We start from the raw sequence: 21,719 nt of genomic DNA, 5'->3' as shown, positions 1-21,719 counted from the left end.
GCATTTAAATTAAAGGTACAGTGTTCAGCACTAATATTAAGTCTCTCTGAAGCCTAGAAACACCCTTTTTTAAGTTAAATTCACAGCGAATATATTCGACTCGAATCGAATTTTTTCTACGAATTCGCTGTATCAGTCGAATCGAATTTTTGAATACTTCGCTCATCTCTAGTAGAGATCTATGACATGTATGTCACTCATGTTGGGGGAGGGAGAAGCGAATCCTAAATTCTGAGAATGGATACAAAACAATATATGGAAGTATTCAGTAATCATCAGAATACATTTCTAGTCATTGTGATTTAGTCCGCAAACACATTGCATATAGAGGATCCTGGGGACAGAGATAACAGAACAAGGATGGACATGACTCAGTAATACCCGAAATCCATCTGTAGACATCCCTGACTAATCAATACAACTGGAGGGAGGGGAATCTGTAACTGCTACATGTGTGAAGGAGGGACACAAATATCGGTCAGTGACATGATCGTATACAGATGTGATCATGGAATCTACAATACTTGTATTCACAATGTGTTACATGATTCGGTAAATATGGAAATCCATCTCCAGACTCATCAATACATCTACGTGGGGTGAAAGCGATGATAATACTTCTCGGATAAATGTCTCGTCTGATCAGTTCTCAGGTCGGATTTGGCGGTATAATCGGGCTGAATATTTCTCTGGAACGATCTACACAATTCCGGCGGGAAGATTTGAGGACAGTTTGAACTCTGAGCCAAGCTGTGGGCGGTTCCTTCATCAGCCAGTAATGTTTTCCTTACGAGGAATCCCTAGAAATGTATCCGGATTTTGTATTCTGAGAGGGAAAGAAAACATTGCAATGGACTTGATGTTCCGGAACTCGCAGAGCCTGGAATGAATGGAAGGATTGATCGATCTTCCCGGATAAACCGGTCAATGGGGCAGATTGTCTGTAACGGTCCATAGAATTCCGGCGGGAAAGCTGAAGTAGAAAGTGGAGCCAACGGACAGTTCTGGGCGATTCCTTCAGATAAAACATTTGTTTCTTCTCGGAGTTTGATGAGATCTGTTCCCTCAGTCGGGAGGATCGTTGTTCGGTATATATTGTGATGAGTTTCTCCTGAAGATCAGAAATCGTTCAACTAAAGGAAGGCGGATAAGATCCGTCCCTGGAATAAGATGTCATTTCCCCAGAGTCTCACACTGAAAGTATTTTCTATTATGTTTTATACCTATAAAAAATAGTTTATAACGTTTTCTACCGTAAATTATATTTATAAATAAAAGCCGTTATTTTATCTTGCGACAACATAAGCAAAAAGGATCTCCGACTTCTCCTCTCCGAGACTCCATCCCATAGAAGCGGGAGATAGAGAGGAGTGTGGGATTGGTGTCCACAGAAGCCGTATGTCCGCCCTTTGTATGGAGATGTGGGGGGCTCTGAGAAGAGCCGTTGTGTTGACGGATAGAAGGGAATCCTGTGGGGGGATTACTTGCTCTTGGCGGCCTTGTGGCTCTCGGTCTTCTTGGGCAGCAGCACGGCCTGGATGTTGGGCAGGACTCCTCCCTGGGCGATGGTGACGCCGCCCAGCAGCTTGTTGAGCTCCTCGTCGTTGCGGACAGCCAGCTGGAGGTGTCGGGGGATGATGCGGGTCTTCTTGTTGTCTCGGGCGGCGTTGCCGGCCAGCTCCAGGATCTCAGCCGTCAGATACTCCAGGACGGCGGCCAGATAGACGGGAGCTCCGGCCCCGACCCGCTCGGCATAGTTACCCTTCCGGAGCAGACGGTGAACACGACCGACGGGGAACTGCAGACCGGCCCGGGACGATCGGGTCTTGGCCTTAGCCCGAGCCTTGCCTCCTTGTTTGCCGCGACCAGACATGATTGGATGACTGACAAATCACACAGATAGGCCCCAGCAGCCGCTTCCTCTCCTTTATACACTCCTTGCTCTGACGTCACACGCTGGGATTGGTTGCTTTTCAATACAGCCAATAGCATTCAGATTTGTTTCTACACCAATCTGTAACTGAGAAAAGAAAGCATGACCTCACTCTCTCTCACCTGACCAAGTCCTCCAATAGAAGAGTGAGGAGGGATGAGGCTCCTTTGCATAGGCCGCCTATAAAAGCAGCACATGAGGGCGGCTTCAGCACACTTTCCCCGCAGCCAGCCAAGCAGTGGTGAATCCTGATCATGCCTGAACCAGCCAAGTCTGCGCCGGCGGCCAAGAAGGGCTCCAAGAAAGCCGTGACTAAGACCCAGAAGAAGGACGGCAAGAAGCGGAGGAAGACTAGGAAGGAGAGTTATGCCATCTACGTGTACAAGGTGCTCAAGCAGGTCCACCCCGACACCGGCATCTCGTCCAAGGCCATGAGCATCATGAACTCCTTCGTCAATGACATCTTCGAGCGCATTGCCGGCGAAGCTTCCCGCCTGGCTCATTACAACAAGCGCTCCACCATCACCTCCCGGGAGATCCAGACCGCCGTCCGCCTCCTCCTGCCCGGAGAGCTGGCCAAGCACGCCGTCTCCGAGGGCACCAAGGCCGTCACCAAGTACACCAGCGCCAAGTAATCCCCCCGCCCCCCGGGGCCCCATCATCCCAACAAGGACACAAAGGCTCTTCTAAGAGCCGCCCACCATTCCAATCACTGAGCTGTCATCACATTGTATTGCCGCTAGAGGTCCCCCACACGTCACACTTACACTGGACATTCGTTCTAGGGACGGACTAACCGGCACATTGGGGGGATGGGAGGATTGGCTGCAATGCTCAACACTCCCATTAGGTGTCACTATATTACACACATAGACGGGAAGGATTTTCTTGTTTCTCTTTTCTGCTCTGCTTGATACATTGTTACACGTAGTAGAGGCGAATGTTTAACTCTTCACTGACTGATATATGTGCGGCTGTAACATGGCATCATAGGAAATTATACAGAAATCATGGAAACATTACTCCATATATTACTAGGAATAGATTTACTGATTTCATATAGTACGAGATGTGGAAAGCATTACATTTCAACGGTTTTATTGGGAACATTTAAAAAATGAAGATTAAAAATCACAAATACCAAGCAAAAAAAATGAATGCATTTCTGATAATGTGGTTATTATGGATCTGCATGGGGATTATGGGAGGAATATACAGGTGAAAAATTAGAATATGGTGCAAAAGTTCATTTATTTCAGTGCAGCAACTTAAAAGGAGAAACTAATATATGAGATAGACTCATTACATGCAAAGCAAGATAGTTCAAGCCGTGATTTGTCATCATTGTGATGATTATGGCGTACAGCTCATGAAAACCCCAAATACACAATCTCAGAAAATGAGAATATTCCATGCAATCAATAAAACAAGGATTGTACATAGAACAATATCGGACCTCTGAAAAGTAGAAGCATGTATATGTACTTAGTTTGGGCCCCTTTTGTAGCAATTACTGCCTCAATGCGGCGTGGCATGGACGCTATCAGCCTGTGGCACTGCTGAGGTGTTATGGAAGACCAGGATGCTTCAATAGCGGCCTTCAGCTCTTCTGCATTGTTCGGTCTCATGTCTCTCATCTTTCTCTTGGCAATGCCCCATAGATTCTCTATGGGGTTCAGGTCAGTCGAGCTTGCTGGCCAATCAAGCACAGTAATCCCACGGTCATTGATCCAGGTTTTGGTGCTTTTGGCAGTGTGGGCAGGTGCCAAGTCCTGCTGGAAAATGAAGTCAGCATCCCCATAAAGCTTGTCTGTGGAAGGAAGCATGAATTGCTCCAAAATCTCCTGGTAGACGGCTGCGTTGACCCTGGACTTAATGAAGCACAGTAGACCAACACCAGCAGATGATATGGCTCCCCAAATCAACACAGACTGTGGAAACTTCAAACTGGACTTCAAGCATCTTGCAGTGTGTGCCTCTCCATACTCTGGGTCCTTGGGACTCTTCATTCTTCCTCCATACTCGGGGTCCTTGGTTTCCAAATGAGATGCAAAAGTTGCCCTCATCAGAAAAGAGGACTTTGGACTACTGAGCAACAGACCAGGTCTGTTTTTCTTTAGCCCAGGTAAGATGCTTCTGACATTGTTTGTTGTTCAGCAGTGGCTTGACTATACGAATACGACATTTGAAGCCCATGTCCAGTATCCGTCTGTGTGTGGTGGCTCTTGATGCACTGACTCCAGCCTCAGTCCACTCCTGTAAAAGTCCCCAACACTTTTGAATGGCCTTTTCCTGACAATCCTCTCCAGGCTGCGGTCATCCTTGCTGCTTGTGCACCTTTTTTTTCCACACTTTTCCCTTCCACATAATTTTTCTATTAATGTGCTTTGATACATCACTTTGGGAACATCCAACTTCTTTTGCAATTACCTTTTGAGGCTTTCCCTCTTTATGGAGGGTGTCAATGATGGTTTTCTGCACAACTGTCAGGTCAGCAGTCTTTCCCATGATTGTGATTCCTACTGAACCAGACTGAGAGACCATTTAAAGGCTCAGAAACCCTTTGCAGGTGTTTTGGCTTAATTAGCGGATTAGAGTGGGACACTTTGAGCCGAGAATATTGCACCTTTTCACAATATTCTCATTTTCTGAGATTGTGGATTTTCATGAGCTGTAAGCCATAATCATCACAATGATGACAAATCACGGCTTGAACTATCTTGCTTTGCATGTAATGAGTCTATTTCATATATTAATTTCACTTTTTAAATTGCATTACTGAAATAAATGAACTTTTGCACAATATTCTAATTTTTCGAGTTTCACCTGTAATGGTTACACATCCCATACACATTACATTTCACCTTTTTAAATAAATATATGGGTAACATTGTTTTATGGGGGAATATCATGGTAACTCTTAACCTATATCAGATAAGTAAATGTATATAATTTTTTACATGAGATTTATGGGTGCATGTGTGTGGATACACATGCCAAGGATCATATTTCATCTATGTCTGAAAACATTATGGGTATAGTTATTTTTCAGCACGGGGAATATGGATGGAATGTCACGGTTAAACATGCCTAGGAACACATTTGACCCCATTCTGATATGATAATAGTATTTTTATAACATCGGGATTATGGGTGGATGATTGCAGATGCACATTTCAAAGACCATATTTGAATGGTTTCTCCAAAGAATATGGGTATAGTTATTTTTCTACATGGTAATTATGTGTGAAATATGGGTAAACACGTCTAGGAACACAGTTGACCTCTTTCTAATAAGAATAATGTTTTTTTTTTCTACATTGTTATTATAGAACCATATTTCACCCATTTCTGAAAAGATTATGGGCATAAATATTTTTCTACATGGGTATTATGGGTGGATGATTGCAGATACACATGTCAACATCTATATTTGACCTGTTTCTCCTAAGAATATGGATATAGTTATTTTTCTGTATGGGTATTATGGGTGGAATATTATAGTTATACATGCCTAGGAACACATTATACCCCTTTCTGATAATAGGATAATATATTTTTTTCTACATGTGGATTATGGGTGGAGTATTTTTTTTAACAAATATTTTGTATTCATAGAGAGCAGAACATATAAACATCAATGAACTACAAAAAAAGATTTGCTTGTTATGAAGTCATGTAGTACACAGTAACAAATGCTGGCCTCTGGAAAAATGTGATAGTGCAATCAGATCATTGGTCTACATGAGGCATTCACAGATTAAAATGTTTATAAATTGAGAGTACAAACATCAAATCTGACATAACGTTCATGAATAGAAAAAGGAGATTTAGTAGAGAAAGAAAGAGAACAAAAGTCGCAAAAACAGATCTAATTCTGCAAGCAGAGTCAAGTATCCACCAGCATGATACGCACATTGAAAAGTAGAAAAGTGTTAATCGCCTATCAGCCCTTTATATGTTTCTGAAAAAGTGAAAGCATATCAAATCGACCATAGTTTATGGAATCTGGCAACCATGTCATTGGCCATACTCAATATCCTTTCCAACTCCTGAATGACGTTAACTTCTCTTATCCAGTCTTGAATCGAGGGGGCCTGAGACGTCTTCCAGTGACTGGGGATTAGGGGCTTGGCCACATTCAAAAGGTGCCATACCAATGATTGCTTGTACGACTTCAAAGAGCACTCAGAAATTTGGAGGAGACAACATTCAGGGGTTAAGGGTAATGCAGTCTCAGTAATAGAGTATATCAACCGCAAGCTTTGACCCACAATGGCATAAGTCTTGGGCATTGCCACCAAATATATTACAGGGAGCCCTCGGCAGATTCACAGCACCATCATAGGTTTCTTGAGTCCTAATGAGGATTGAGCATTTGTGAGCAAAAATACAGGCTTTTCTCCATTGCTCATCAGAGAACTCTACCTGAAGGTTTGATTTCCAACCCATCCAAAAGTTGTCAGGGGGTTCAGAGAGAGTGTTTTGAAGCCATGAAAAGGCCAAACAGGTGGTTTTGTTGATGGCTTTCCCCTTTAAGCAGAGCGTTTCCAGAGTTATGAGTGGCCTAGAAAAAGTTGCCTTCCATCTGTGGTTAGTGAAATAATTGTGTATTTGAAAATAAGTCCAGAAGGCCACTCTATTTGGCGTATGAACACACCTATCATTAGTCAACTGGAGTATCAGGAACAGATGAAATCAGAAATTGAGACGTACTATGCTACCAACCTAGGTTCTGTCTCTAACCCCACTATCTTATAAAATGCTCATAAGTCTATCATAAGGGGCTTATGTATTAAACTTGGTGCCCAGGAGAAGCAGAAACGGGAAATGACTATTAATACCCATCTAGCTCAAATTTGCTCACTCGAGGCCCGTAACAAACTTACCCTCACTGACTCTCTCATGACTGAACTGCGCTCTGTCCATACCTCCCTTATTTCATACCTTTGCACTGGCTTTGATTTTTATGTCCAACGCCTTCGCCTTACGTCTTACACTCAAGGTAACAAGCCTGGCAAATTTCTGGCACAACAGTATAAGCGTAGAGCTGCCCAAACTAAAATTGCGTATCTGGTGGATTCCACCTGGAAAAGACAGGCCAATCCCAAAGATATAGCCAACGTATTTCCATCCTTCTATTCAAAACTATATAACCTTAACTCTTCCCCTTCCAGCCCTCAACCCACTACTAGAGCAATCAGGACTTTCCTAGAATCCCTACAACTCCCATCCTTAACGGTTAATCAACTACAACAGATCTCTCAACCCTTTACTGAGCCGGAACTTAGAGCTGCCATTAAATCCCTACCTAACAACAAAGCCTCATGGGTATTGTAATTAATATTACCGAACCTACCCTGACCAACTAGTACCTCACTTAATAAACTCTCTTAATAAATTTCTAGCTACAAGTGACTTCCCATCCAAATCCCTAGAAGCCATTATTGTCACCATCCCTAAACCGGTTAAGTCCCCTCATGACTCAGCACACTACCGCCCAATGTCGCTTCTCAATACAGATCTAAAAATCTACGCTAAATTACTTGCCTCCCAATTTGCTTCTCATATATCACAGCTTATTCATCCTGACTTAGTGGGCTTCATACCCAACAGACAGTCCTCGGTTGGCACCAGACGATACCTCAACCTCATTCAATGGGCCGAGCGCCATCACTTGCCTTCTCTACTTATCTCCCTAGATGCGGAGAAGGCATTTGATCACTTTCACTGGCAATATCTAGAGGCAGTACTCCTAAAATTTGGCATTTCTGGTACTCTCCTCCGGGCGATCATGGGGCTCTACTCAAACCCTGGCGCCAAAGTCTGGACATCAGGTTTATTATCAGACCCCTTCCCGATAACAAATGGCACATGCCAGGGATGTCCTCTCTCACCCTTGATCTTTGCCATGGTGATTTAACCCTTAGTACAGGCCATGCGTACCCACCCACAGGTCACAGGAATACAAGTTGGTCACACTTCACGTAAAATAGGCCTCTATGTCGACAATATTATTATATCTTTGACAGATCTGGAACATTCCTTGCCCCACCTATGCTCACTCCTTGATCAATTCTCTAAAATATCCCTCTATAAACTCAACTACACCAAATATGCTATGTTAGGAGCAGGGGTGGACTGACAACTCATGGGACCCCCGGGCAATAGGGGATCATGGGGCCCCAGTGTCCTTGCCCGCACTTAAAGCACACCCAAAAAAAGCCTATAAAAAGGTACCAGGAGCATTTCATGGGGCCCACTACTAACCCCCGGGCCCTCGGGCAATGCCTGAGTGCTCGAATGGTCAGTCCACCCCTTGTTAGGAGTCTCCCTACCAACAGATACTAAAGAGGCCATAACCAAGATTTCCCCCTTCTCCTGGGCACCAAACTCCTTCATGACATACCTGGGTATCCAACTCAGTGTTCACTTTTCTAATCTCCTATGAAATAATCTATCTGAATTAGTCACTAAACTTCAAAATCTCAGTAAAGACCTCAACATCATCAATACCCATCCGGCCCTTCATTGGCAGGGTGTATAGCACTCAACCAAATGTTTCTACTACCCCACCTCCTCTACTTTTTCAGAACTTTGCCCATTCCTATTTTAGTATCTGATCTACAAAAGCTACAGTCCGTTATCAACCACTTTTTTTGGGTGGACAAAAAAACAAGATTAAAAGCCTCTACACTATGTATTCCTAAAACTCTCAATGGATTGGGAGCTCCAGATGTCAAGAAATACTACAAGGCTACTATTCTAGACCAAACTAAAAATTGGTGGACCTCAAACCATCAAATTCCCTGACTCTAAATTGAAACAACTGCACTGGACTCACAACCTGAATATCTATTAGGTGCTCTTTGGCTGGGACATCACTTTCCCCGCTCTTTCTTACACTCTTCAAACCTCCACCAACTCCTAGACCTCCTTCTTACAATCCTCAAAAGGCCTACACCCCAAAGCTCTACACAATATACCATTATTATCACTATAACTACTCTCCCCAGACTTAACTCTCCACCACTGGGTTGCTGCAGGTATGCAAAACATCAGGACCCTCTTCTCAAACCAAGGCCTCTTATCCTTTCAACAGATCTCTGACAAATTCCAATTGAGTAATAAAGATTTGTACATATACTTACGCATATGACATATCATCTCTAAAGCTCCAATTGCAACATGTACCATAATCATGTAGCCTTCTGATTAGCACAACAGTGTGTAGAGAGCTTTATGGAATGGGTTTCCATGGCTGAGCAGCTGCATTCCATGCCTTACATCACCAAGTGCAATGCAAAGCGTCAGATGGTGTGGTGTAAAGCACGCCGCCACTGGACTCTAGAGCAGTGGAGATGTGATCTCTGGAGTGAACAATCACACTTCTTTGTCTGGCAATCTGATGGACGTGTCTGGGTTTGGAAGTTGCCAGGATAGCAGTACTTACCTGACTGCATTGTGCCAAGTGTAAAGTTTGGTGGAGGGGGGATTATGGTGTGGGGTTGTTTTTCAGGCTTGGCCCCTTAGTTCCAGTAAAGGGAACTCTTTTTTTTTTTTTTTTTAATTTAAATATTTATTCATTTTCAAATAAACCAATACAAAATTCACAATAAAAGTAAAACATAACAAGATCTCATAAAAACACTTATTTCGTATCATTTTCTCCCCATAATTCCCTTCCTCTCAACCCACCCTCCACCCCACCCCATTTCTTTAAACCCCTGACATCTATCTACTCGACTAACATCTCACATCCTCTGGATATAAAGATTTGAAAGAAAGAAAAAGAAAGTGACAAATTACTGTATTTTCTCCCTTTCCTCTTCCTTTCCCCTTTTCCCCTCCTCTCTTCTCATTCTCTCCTTCTCTTTTCTTTAGGTTTATTTACTCAGTACCTTCTTTTACCTTTACCTTAAACTCTTCCCATTTCTCCCATTTCCTATAATATGCCACCATTCTATCTTCCTGTGTATAATAAAGTTTTTCCAATCTAGCAATCTGGTCCACTCTATTCATCCAATCCTCTTCTCTCGGTGCCTCAACTTTGCGCCAAAACCTGGGAATCAAACTTTTTGCTGCATTTAGGTAGCACAATATACCCAGCTCTTTATATTTATTTCCAGATATTATTGAATTATGAAAAAGGCAGGTTTCAGGGTCCAGTCCGATCTCCATTCCAGTAATAATCCTAATTTGATTTATAACTTTTTTTGCAATATTCTTGTATTTTTAAGCATTCCCACCATATGTGATACATTGTGCCCAACCCTCCACACCCTCGCCAACACCAAGGTTGCTTCTCCTCACTCATCTTGTGCTCTATCATCGGTGTAACATACCACCTTGTCAAACATTTGAAATTAATTTCCACCTCACGCATGCTAATATTTTCGTGTACCATTCTATATATTTTCCTCTGTGTGTGCTCTTCCCACTCCACTCCTGAGTCCCTTTCCCATTTTTCTATATACTTTAATTTAAACTTACTATCTAAATCCGTGAGAGCTTTATATGCTTTGGCAGTGCTGTGTTTCCCATCACCTCGAGCTTCTAAGTATTTCTCAAATTAATTCCACTCTTTCCTGGTTCTAAGGGGCTTCGTGAATTTCTCCACAAATTGTTTCAGTTGATTATATCTCCATATATCTATCCTAGTGAAAATCTTTCCCTCTTCCCTTTTCAGATCCTCCAGTGTTCTTAAGTTTACCCCCTCCATTACATCTCTCAACTGAACGTCTTCCTTTATAATCCATCTACCTGTAATGTCCTCTTTACCTGGGGGAAAAAACTCTGAATTTCTTAGTGGCATTAACAATGAATTAAAATCCCATTTCCTCTGTTTGTACATTTTATCCCACTCCCTTATTACAATCCTCGTGTATATACTCGTGCTCTCCTCTAATTCTCTAAACTGTGCTGGCACTCATACACTCCTACTCAGATCCTTTCTACTAAGTGTATTTTCAATTGTGACCCAATGTTTACTCTTTGAGTTATGTGTCCAGTCAAAAATTCTTGCTAAGATGACTGCCCTATGGTATCTTTTAAAATCCGGTACTCCCAACCCCCCTTTTTCTTTATTTCTACTTAGCACTTCATATGATATCCTAGGTTTTTTATTTTTCCATATATATTTTGTTAGATTAATGGGAATCATCTGGAATTTATACAGTATCTTAGGGACAATTACCATTTTTATCAGGTTAATACGACCTAGCCAGGAAGGATTTCCTCCACCAATTTTCTTCAATTCCTCCCTAATCTCGTTTAGCAATGGGATATAATTAGCTTTATAAAGATTTTTCTGTGAGGGAGTAATGCAGGCCATAGATGGGTCGAAAATCGGCCGCTTTTCGGCCGAAAATAAAATCGGCCGATTTTCGGATCGTTAGTGGGCTCTTTGTTCGGCCGTTTTTTCGGTATTTTAGACGTTTTTTTTTTTTGGTAAAGTTGGAAAAAAATCAGCCGATCGGCCGATTTTTGCGGCAATTAGTGGGCAAATTGGCCGATTTTTTTACCGATAAAAAATCTGCGCATGAGCAGTGACCTGCAAGAGCAAGACAAAAAGAAGAAAAAGAAGAGGAAGAGGATGAAGAAGAGAATGAAGAAGAGGAAGAAGAAGAGGATGAAGAAGAAGAAGAGGATGAGGAAGAAGAAGAAGAAGAGGATGAGGATGAAGAAGAGGAAGAGGATGATGAAGAAGAAGGAGAATAAGAAGAGGATGAGGATGAAGAAGAAGAAGAAGAGGATGAGGATGAAGAAGAAGAGGATGAAGAAGAAGAGGATGAGGATGAAGAAGAAGAAGAAGAAGAAGAAGAAGAAGAAGAAGAAGAAGAAGAAGAAGAAGAAGAAGAAGAAGAAGAGGATAATGAAGAAGAAGAGGATGAGGATGAAGAAGAAGAAGATGAGGATGAGGATGAAGAAGAAGAAGATGATGAGGATGAGGAAGAGGAAGAAGAAGAAGAAGAAGAAGAAGAAGAAGAGGATGAGGATGAAGAAGACGATGAAGAAGAAGAAGAAGAGAATGAGGATGAAGAAGAAGAAGAAGAGGATGAGGATGAAGAAGAAGAAGAAGAGTATGAGGATGAAGAAGAAGAAGTAGGATGAAAATAAGAGGAATTCCAGTCCAGCAAAGAGTGTCCCTGCAGAGAGCTCTGCTAATTCTTTGACAGTTCTCTGACAGTTCCTTGACATTTACAGCGGTTGCAACATTGTATCTATTTGTTTACGAATAAAAACATCTGTATCCTAAATGGAAACAAATAGATACAATGTTGCAACCGCTGTAAATGTCAAGGAACTGTCAGAGAACTGTCAGAAATAGCGGAGCTCTCTGCAAGGACACTTTTGCCGGCTGTAGACTGGATGAAAATCGGCCGATTTTTTTTACCATTGATGGTAACGTCGGCCGCTTGAACGACCGATTTTTCGTTTTTTAAAAGAAAAATCTGCCGTTTTTCGACCTATCTATGGCCTGCATAAGTTTTACTCCCAGGTACTTTATTTCTCTATCTTTCCATATAAAGGGAAATTCTCTCTGTATCTTTTCTTTTTCACTCTTTGGAAGATTTATATTTAATATCTCTGTTTTGCTCGGGTTAATTTTTAGATTTGACATCTCCCCATATTCCTTCAGTGTTTTCATTAGGTTAGGAAGTGTTATCCTAGGGTTTCCAACATAGAATAATAAATCGTCCGCGAAAGCGGCTATCTTATGTTCTGTCTTTCCAACATTAATTCCCCTTATATCTATGTTTTTCCTAATTGTTGATAACAGGGGTTCCAATGATAGAACAAACAACAATGGGGAAAGTGGGCAGCCCTGTCTGATTCCATTTAACATTGAAAAAGTCTCTGATCTCTCTCCATTTACCATTACCATCGCGGACGGTCCTTCATACAACTTTCCAATCCACTTTCTCATCCTAATACCCAATCCCAGGACCTCCAGTGTATCCATCATGAAACTCCAGTTAACCCTGTCAAACGCCTTCTCCGCATCTATCGAGAGCAGCACTACTGGATTGTTTTCCATTTTACTTTTCTGTATAAGCAGCAGGGATCTCAACCCATTATCTCGACCCTCTCTTCCTCTAACAAAGCCCACTTGATCTCCATGTATCCAATCTGGCATCAGATCTTTTAACCTATTCGCCAATACTTTTGCATACAACTTCGTGTCTATGTTCAATAGCGATATCGGTCTATAACTTGAGCATTGGGTGATGTCTTTACCTTCCTTATGTATTAAAACCACCTGTGCCAGAAGGGATTCCTGTCTTATCTCCATCTCTCCCCCCAACGCCTCCATATATATATTTAACTTAGGTAACAGTAAGTCACTATATTTTTTATAATACCTCACGGTGTACCCGTCTGGGCCTGGGCTTTTTCCCGTCATAAAGCTTTTTAATGCTATTTTTAGTTCTTCCTGTGTAATTTCAGATTCTAAGGAGTTTAATAGTTCTTCACTTAGTTTTGGTAATCCTGCATTTCTTAAATAGTCCCTTCTTTTTTCAATATTTACCATTTAATCTTTATTTATAGCATCGTTGGAGGCAATATTATATAACTTACTGTAGTAATCTTTAAATACCTTTGCAATGTCTTTGGTTGAATGGACTAACTCTCCCTTGGAGTTTTTTATTTTATCTATGTAGTTCCTATTCTTCTTTCTCCTCAAGGCTCTCATCAGATATTTTCCCGATCTATCTCCCCATCTATATCTTTCCCCAATGATCTTATTAAAAGTTCTCATTTTTTCTTTCTCCATTACTTTCTCTAGTTCTTCCCTCTTTTTTATCACTCTTTGCTCTATCTCTTTCCTTATGTTATTTTTATGTAGGAGTTCCATCTCAGCTATTTCCTTCAAAATCCCACTAATCTTCTCTCGTCTTTCCCTTTTTTTCCTTGCCCCAATCGCAATAAGGATTCCTCTTATGTATGCTTTATGTGCCTCCCACACTGTAGCTAGTGATACATCCCCCGTTTCATTTTCCTCAAAGAACCTCTCTATCTCCTCCCTGATCTTCCGGTCGGTATCTTGGTCCATCAGGAGTGCCTCATTCAACCTCCATGATAGGCCTCCTGACAACTTCCCTCCCCATCTTAATTTCATTACTACGGGTGCATGATCCGAAAAAGTTATTGCTTCTATTTTTACCCTAACCAAATCCTCAACGAATCAATGGTCCACCAATATATAGTCCAATCTAGAGTATGTCCTATATACACTAGAGAAAAAAGTGTAATCTCTATCTCTCGTGTTGACAATTCTCCAGCTATCCACCAGCTGGCACTCTTTCATCACCTTTTTCAATAATCCCATGGACCTATTTCCCCCTCTCTGCACTACAGATGTTGTCTCTATTTGTGGGTCCATACATATTATTATTATTATTATTACTACGAGTTTATATAGCGCCAAAGGGTTTGCTCAGCGCTGTACAATAGGGGGGACAATACATGGCACAGTACAACAACAACATATGTTAAAGTCTCCCGCCACTATTAAATATCCCTTTCCAAAGTCCATCAATCTTCTCATAACCCCTTTCAAAAACATATCCGGCTTCCTATTAGGGCAATATATGTTTGCGAGCGTACATTCTATGTCCTGTAGTTTACCTTTCAAGAACAAAAACCTCCCCTCCGGGTCTGTCTTTCTATCTTCCAATTCAAACCTAACGTTTTTTACAAATCCTATAGCCACGCCCTTCGCTCTCTTAACTGGGGAATCTGCATAATACCATGTCGGGTGTTGCCTAGAGTTCAGCTTAATATTTTTTTTTAACTCTAGATGTGTTTCCTGCAAAAAGACAACTGAGGCCTCTCTATGTTGTAATTCTCTATATAGTCTAAATCTTTTACCTGAGCAATTTAATCCATTTACATTATGGGTTACAAACCGTATTTCCTCCATATTTTATTTGTCTTCTTCCTATTTTACTATTTCCTTTCTTCTTCCCCTTCCTTATACCTCTTCTCTCATACAAGATGTCAGTTTTAAAACCCCCTCTCCCCACTCCCACCCCAGTTCTCTCCCTCCACCTCTCCCCCCCCCCCTCCCTTGTTTAGGCTTTCCATTTGCCTATTCATCTTTTGAGGGTCCCACCCCTCCATAGATACCCCTCTCCCCTGCCCCCTCTCCCCTGTTAGGCTTTTTGTTTGCCTATGAATCATTTGTGGAAAAAGTCCCACTTTTGATTCCAACCTGGGGGCTCAGCTCCGTCCATGTACCGCTCACCTTCCCCTCCTCCTCCCCAGTGTCCCTCTATCTATATGCTCTCTATTTTCTCTTCTAACTAGCTGCCATTCCTCTTTTCCCAACATATATGACTCTCCCTCCTCCTCTTCCCATCCCGGGATCTCTATTCTCTGCAGTTCAAATTTATTACAGAAGTCTTTCATATCTTCAGGGGGATCTCAAAAATGCTGTGACTCCATCTCTCCAACCGATTAAACATGCTGAACGACCCCATCTATATTGCACATTCTGTTTCTTCAACAATTCCAATAATGGTTTCAATGACCTCTTTCTTCTCAATGTCTCGGCTGCTATGTCTGCAAAGATTTGAATATTTTTCCCTCCATATTTGATATTTGTTCTTCCTTTAATCTTCTTCCATATCTCATCTTTATCTCTATAATTATGGAATTGAACGATTATATCTCTTGATTTTTCTGGGCCTTTTACTTGTTGGATCTTTCCTATCCTGTACACTCCATCCAATTTAAACATCTCCGCACCAGATCTATCCATTATGGAGTTCAAAATTTTGCCTGTGGTCTCCTTTAAATCTTCCCCCTGTAGCAGCTCTGGGACTCCTCTTATTCTAATATTATTTGGCTGGGGTAGATGCATTGGGCCTATTTCCCTCCCTCTTTGCTTTGTCATCTAATTTACTGAATTATGGACAGAAATAGTCCTCTCTCGGAGTATACAATTCTTACATTGTTGAGAAGTTCTGATCTTGAATTATAAACATCTTTCTTATCAATGTTTTCCCAACTGGTAGTAAAGAGACCTCCCAGAGAGATCGGGATATTAACCAAGATAACGTGCAGATCTTGGCGGGAATTAAGGAAAAAAAATCCGATCAGATGAAAATATAAGACATATAAATAAAATAATGTTTGTTACAAATAAACTCGTAAATGTAAAATGAATGGGATGAATTGCTGCAGACTAGATGTCCGCCTCCTCACATCCTCAGCGATAGATTGTCATTGTGCCATCAAAGTCCACACTGTCCTCGCCGGGATCGGATTGTCCTTGGAAGTGGGATTCGGAGAGAAAAGGCAGAAATCACATTGTATCTCCTCCCAGATCCGCACACAAGTCATGTCTCTTGTCATCTCGCTCTTCTATAGACAATACATTGCAGCCCTTCTGACTATCCCTGTTAGTCCACAATTGTGCTGGATGGACCGAGATGGGCGACAAACGTTCTGCTTCTTAGTCCCGAACAGAGGAATCATCGGATCCGTGAGATCGGAGGAGGATCTTCTGTCATCCCATTCACTGTATTATGGAGGAATCCAGTCCGATGTCAATGGATGTAATTGTTACATTGTACAGGGAGTCTCTGATCTCTGATTATTAGCAGATCTCTGATTAATCTTCTCTTCTTTGGTAGTAAGGAGAGCTCCGAGCATTGTATGATGTGGAGGAACTCCCCTCCCCCACCCCTGACACAGCGGGCTTCTCTACCTACACAGATAACGTGCAGATCCTGGCGGGCATTTTGAAAATCCCGCTCTTTTTAAGTAACCCAATCATTAGAAGGGGCGTGACGTAGTTCTCCAATAAGAGAGCAGGGATGTGTATAAATCTCTCTGCAGAGCGGCTTCAGTTCCCATTCCCAGCCCAGATCTGAGAAGTAATGGCTCGTACCAAGCAGACCGCCCGTAAGTCCACCGGAGGGAAAGCTCCCCGCAAGCAGCTGGCCACCAAAGCCGCCCGCAAGAGCGCCCCGGCCACCGGCGGAGTGAAGAAGCCTCACCGCTACAGGCCCGGCACCGTGGCTCTCCGAGAGATCCGCCGCTACCAGAAATCCACCGAGCTGCTCATCCGCAAGCTGCCCTTCCAGCGCCTCGTCCGAGAGATCGCCCAGGACTTCAAGACCGACCTGCGCTTCCAGAGCTCCGCCGTCATGGCTCTGCAGGAGGCCGCAGAGGCTTATCTCGTCGGACTCTTCGAGGACACCAACCTCTGCGCCATCCACGCCAAGAGGGTCACCATCATGCCCAAAGACATCCAGCTGGCACGCCGCATCCGCGGAGAGAGGGCCTAGACCCCCCGCAACAGACATTCCACACAACCCGCCAACCAACGGCTCTTCTCAGAGCCACAACCTCCCCCCACACAGAGCTCTGTACCGGGACTTCTCCGCCTTTCCCCCTCATGGCGCCTTTTACAATTCAGCGCAATCTGGAGGCGCCCATTACAACATGTAAAGAACCAAACCGGTTTACACAACGCAGCGCCGTCTGTACATGGGGGGGGGGAACTTGGGGCTGAGCACTAGAAGGATCTTCAATTCGTCTCTCAATAACAATTGACTCTCCTGAGCGACACATTTCCTCTTGTAGATCTATTCCATAACTCGCTACAATGTATCATCCGCCGATGAACACATCTTCCACACACACACGATTATTTATCGGATCGTTTAGATACATAACTGTTACCCCAAGCACTCAGATAATCTCATCTTTGATAAATCATTAGGAAGAGAGATCTGAGGATCGATCACCTGATTAGAATATATTGGGGGGGGGGGGTAAGCCTTCCACACGGAGATGTCACTATTGGGGGGGTCAGTCATGTCCTCTATTCCCTCCTCCGGTATTACATTTATTCTTCGAGGGAGAACTCTGTAATCTCGGAAGATGAGAAGAATCCACATGGGGGGGAGGGGGGCTGATCATTCTAACCCGTCCAGAGGATGATGTCTCCCGATCATTGGGATTAGAACGTTCAGAATGGCCGCATGAGATCCTGAAATGAAGGAATGATCGCCTATTATTATTATACAGGATTTATGGCGCCGACAGTATACTGAGCGCTGTACAATATAACGGGAGACAATACAAGAGGGATAGGAGGGCTGGCTGCTTGGAGTTCACAATGTAGGAGGAAATGGGGACATTTAGTGCCCCCCCCCCCCCCCAGAGATCAGGCAGTGTGTGGGAATTGTCTTCCATTAGATCTTCTATATCGGGAACAGATAACATGCGGAGCAGTGCGCACTCAGCGATGTCTGTGTATGTATGGAGAGCTCTGTTGGGGGGAGGTGGGGGGCTCTGAGAAGAGCCTTTGGGGGGTGGAGATGAAGGAGGTCGCCGCCCATTATTTCTTCTTCGGAGCGGCCTTCTTGGGCTTAGCCGCCTTCTTAGCTGCCGGCTTGGCCTTAGCGGGACTCTTGGCGCCTTTTTTCGGCTTGGCTGCAGCTTTGCTCTTCTTGGGGCTCTTGGTCACCTTCTTGGCGGCAGCCTTTGCTGGTCTCTTGGCGGCCGGCTTCTTCTTGGGGCTCTTGGCTGCGGTGGTTGTTTTGCTGGCCGCCTTCTTCTTGGGGGACTTGGCGGCCTTCTTGGGGCTCTTGGCTGCGGTGGGGGCTTTGCCGGCCGCCTTCTTCTTGGGGGACTTGGTGGCCTTCTTAGTTGCCGGTTTCTTGGGCTTCGCCTTGGCGCCGTCAGGCTGCTTCTTGTTGATCTTGAACGATCCGGAGGCCCCATGGCCTTTGACCTGGACGAGGCTCCCCTTAGTCACCAGCGCCTTGAGGGCGATCTTCAGGCGGCTCTTGTTCTTGTCCACATCGTATCCTCCGGCGGACAGGACCTTCTTGAGGGCGGCCAGGGACACCCCGCTGCGCTCCTTGGAAGCGGACACGGCTTGGACCAGGAGCTCGGACACGGCGGGACCGGACGCCTTCTTGATGCCTTTCTTGGCTCCTCCGGCTGACGCCTTCTTAGCCGGCTTCTTCTTGGCGGCGGCCTCCGCTGGAGGAGCGGCGGCTGGGGCGCTCTCAGTCTCCGTCATGACTCGTGAAATGTTTCCACAATAGTTCATTCCAAATCACACGGCGCTCCGCCTTATATACAGACCTTGTAACACTGCGATTGGTTGTCACACAACTCCACTCTGTCCTGCTATTGGTTACACATCACACACGCCCACTGGATGTCAGTCCACAGTCTGAGAATCTTCTCTCTCTCGTTGTGTTTCCCGGTAGATATAAAACCGATTTTATTCCGAAATAGAACGATGTCCGATGTGCACCGGGGAGCCGATCTGCTCCCTGGACTGTCACTTATCGGGGGTCACTTCCAGCTGTCAGGAGCTGCTCACGAGGCTGAACACAGAGGCTGCAAACACAACCATCCTCCGGAGTGGGGGGCCCATTCTGCCTTCTACCTGCTTGGGGGGACCAAGGGCGGACTGACAACTCATGGGGCCCCCGGGCAATAGGGGATCATGAGGCCCCTGTGTTCTTGCCCTCAAAAATGCCTATGAAAAAGGTACCAGGGGCATCTCATGGGGCCCCCTACTGACCCTGGGTCCTCGGGCAGTGCCCGGGTTTGCAAATGGTCAGTCCGCCCCTGGGGGGGGGGGGGACACATTCTACCCACAAAACAATCTGCTCCCATCCCCCACTACAATCCGCTTCACATTACACGAGAGAAGAGGGGAGATCACCAAACATTTCCCTCTAATACACAACTCGGCTCATCTCTAGCTGACTACAAGGAGCCGGGAACAAAAACATCGGCCGATCACAGGAGATCCTTGTGTCCTGTCGTGGCAGACATTGGGACAGATACAAAGGGCTCCGCCCATTACAGGGTGTCAGGTGTAGGGGTCATTATTGGATCATCATCACAAATGGACATTGAGAGCCAAATCCTGCCAATGACTTGATTGACGCATTTCACTCCACAGCTCCATAGACTGCTCAGGGGGGAGGTTTGCTCGGAATCCTCGGATCTACAATAGGATTTGATGCTTTCAGTGATGGAAGTCAATCCATCACATTTGGATTCCCTGAGAGATCATTTCAGGAATAGGAAGTTTGCTGCAAATCCCATTCTTGTCTATCATGTGGGGAATGTGGAGAGGAAATGTCGGCTATTTGGGGGGGAATGAGCGGTGGGGTTCCTCTAAGACCAACACATGTCTACTGACCCTGACACTTCTCTTCTTTGTACTAACATGTAAAAGCCTCCAGGGTGTTCCATTCTCCTCAGTCCAAGGAGAAAGAATTGCACCGACAAGAAGGGAATACACCAAACGATGGACCTGAAAACAACAAAGTATCGCCGACAGGATTCACTTGTTACAATGATTCTAATCCGGATACAATCCCCTCCCCAGATAAACCATGGCCTAGTGCCCTAGAAGTCACAGGGAAGACGTGTACCCCCCCCCCCCCCCCCCAAACACACACACCTATAAGACTGTTTTTGTGTTTGTTTGTCATGTGGCATTGAGGGCAAAAATGAAAGTGCACAAATGATGTGAAGTACAGAGAAAACACACACAAAACTTTTTCTATTTCGGTAAAAAATGAGGATTGCAGCGTTTTTTCTGCTCTCTGCGCTCCATCTTCGGTCTTTGTCCTGTTTAGTGTTATCAGGTAGAGGGAAAGTAAAGAAATATTGCCAAATGTTGAGTTGTCACCAGAATATGACCAGAAAGAGTTATATTCATCAAAGGGGTGAAGTCTCCCAGGTGATGTATTTGTCAGCTGTCATGCAACGCTCCTCTCTCCCCCCAAGAGCACCGCTCCTCTCTATCCACAAAGCACGGCTCCTCTCTATCCGGGACGGACTAACCTGCATATTGGGGGGATGGGATGATTGGCTGCAATGCTCAACACTCCCATTAGGTGTCACTATATATTACACACATAGACGGGAAGGATTTTCTTGTTTCTCTTTTCTGCTCTGCTTGATACATTGTTACACGTAGTAGAGGCGAATGTTTAACTCTTCACTGACTGATATATGTGCGGCTGTAACATGGCATCATAGGAAATTATACAGAAATCATGGAGACATTACTCCATATATTACTAGGAACAGATTGAAAAATGAAGATTACAAAATTACAAATGCCAAGGGAAAAAATGATGCATTTTTTGTTAACAACGTGGTTACTATGGATCTGCTTGGGGATTATGGGGGGGGGGGGGGGGGGAATATAATGGTTACACATCCCATACACATTACATTTCACCTTTTTAGATAATAATATGGGTAAAATTGCTTTTATATCTGGGATTATGGGTGGATATCATGGTAACTCTTAACCTATTTCGGATATTCAAATACATATAATTATTTTTCTACATGAAATTTATGGGTGCATTTTTGCCAAGGATCATATTTCATCCATTTCTGAAAAGATTATGGGTATAGTTATTTTTCTACATGGGGATTATGGGTGGATGATTGCAGGTACACATGCCAAGGACAATATTTTACATGTTTCTTGTAAGAATATGGTATAGTCATTTTTCTACATGGGGATTATGGGTGGAATATCATGGATAAACATGCCTAGGAACACATTTGACCCCATTCTGATCATCGACGTCCTCGCGGAGGACGTCGGACGAAACGCGTAGGGCGGAGCTTGATCGATGTGACGTTATTACGGTTCCAATGAGCTACTGCGCATGTGCCGAGTAGCTGGGTCTGTTTTGCTGTGATTGCTGTTAATGCTGGTGTCGGCTGGGACACCCTTTGAGTTAAGTACAATGAGTACTGAATAAAG

The 21,719-nt window shown here is 43.9% G+C and overlaps 3 protein-coding genes and 1 pseudogene across 3 annotated transcripts; 2 read left to right on the top strand and 2 right to left on the bottom strand.

The window, feature by feature from the left end:
- Positions 1 to 503: 503 nt before the first annotated feature.
- LOC149442285 (histone H2A type 2-B) lies at positions 504 to 1,908 on the bottom strand. The gene has a single exon (XM_089656320.1). It carries the CDS (start codon positions 1,871 to 1,873, stop codon positions 1,481 to 1,483), a length of 393 nt encoding a protein of 130 aa, XP_089512446.1. The 5' UTR covers positions 1,874 to 1,908; the 3' UTR covers positions 504 to 1,480.
- Positions 1,909 to 2,164: 256 nt separating this feature from the next.
- Positions 2,165 to 2,633, top strand: LOC149442284 (histone H2B 1.1-like). Its single transcript, XM_089656246.1, has one exon. It carries the CDS (start codon positions 2,188 to 2,190, stop codon positions 2,566 to 2,568), a length of 381 nt encoding a protein of 126 aa, XP_089512372.1. The 5' UTR covers positions 2,165 to 2,187; the 3' UTR covers positions 2,569 to 2,633.
- Positions 2,634 to 16,824: 14,191 nt separating this feature from the next.
- On the top strand, positions 16,825 to 17,235 carry LOC149442283 (histone H3). Its single transcript, XM_089656283.1, has one exon. The coding sequence runs from the start codon at positions 16,825 to 16,827 to the stop codon at positions 17,233 to 17,235; it is 411 nt and encodes a 136-aa protein (XP_089512409.1).
- A 1,003-nt stretch (positions 17,236 to 18,238) lies between these two features.
- LOC149442282 (histone H1 pseudogene) lies at positions 18,239 to 18,985 on the bottom strand (annotated as a pseudogene).
- Between the last annotated feature and the right edge of the window lie 2,734 nt (positions 18,986 to 21,719).

The sequence above is a fragment of the Staurois parvus genome, unplaced genomic scaffold (genome assembly GCF_062004578.1).
Source record: "Staurois parvus isolate SC_StPar_1 unplaced genomic scaffold, SC_StPar_1.0 ptg000897l, whole genome shotgun sequence".
Lineage (NCBI taxonomy): Eukaryota > Metazoa > Chordata > Amphibia > Anura > Ranidae > Staurois > Staurois parvus.
The sequence above is the reverse complement of the archived record's forward strand: the minus strand, read 5'-3'. Positions and strand labels throughout refer to the sequence as shown.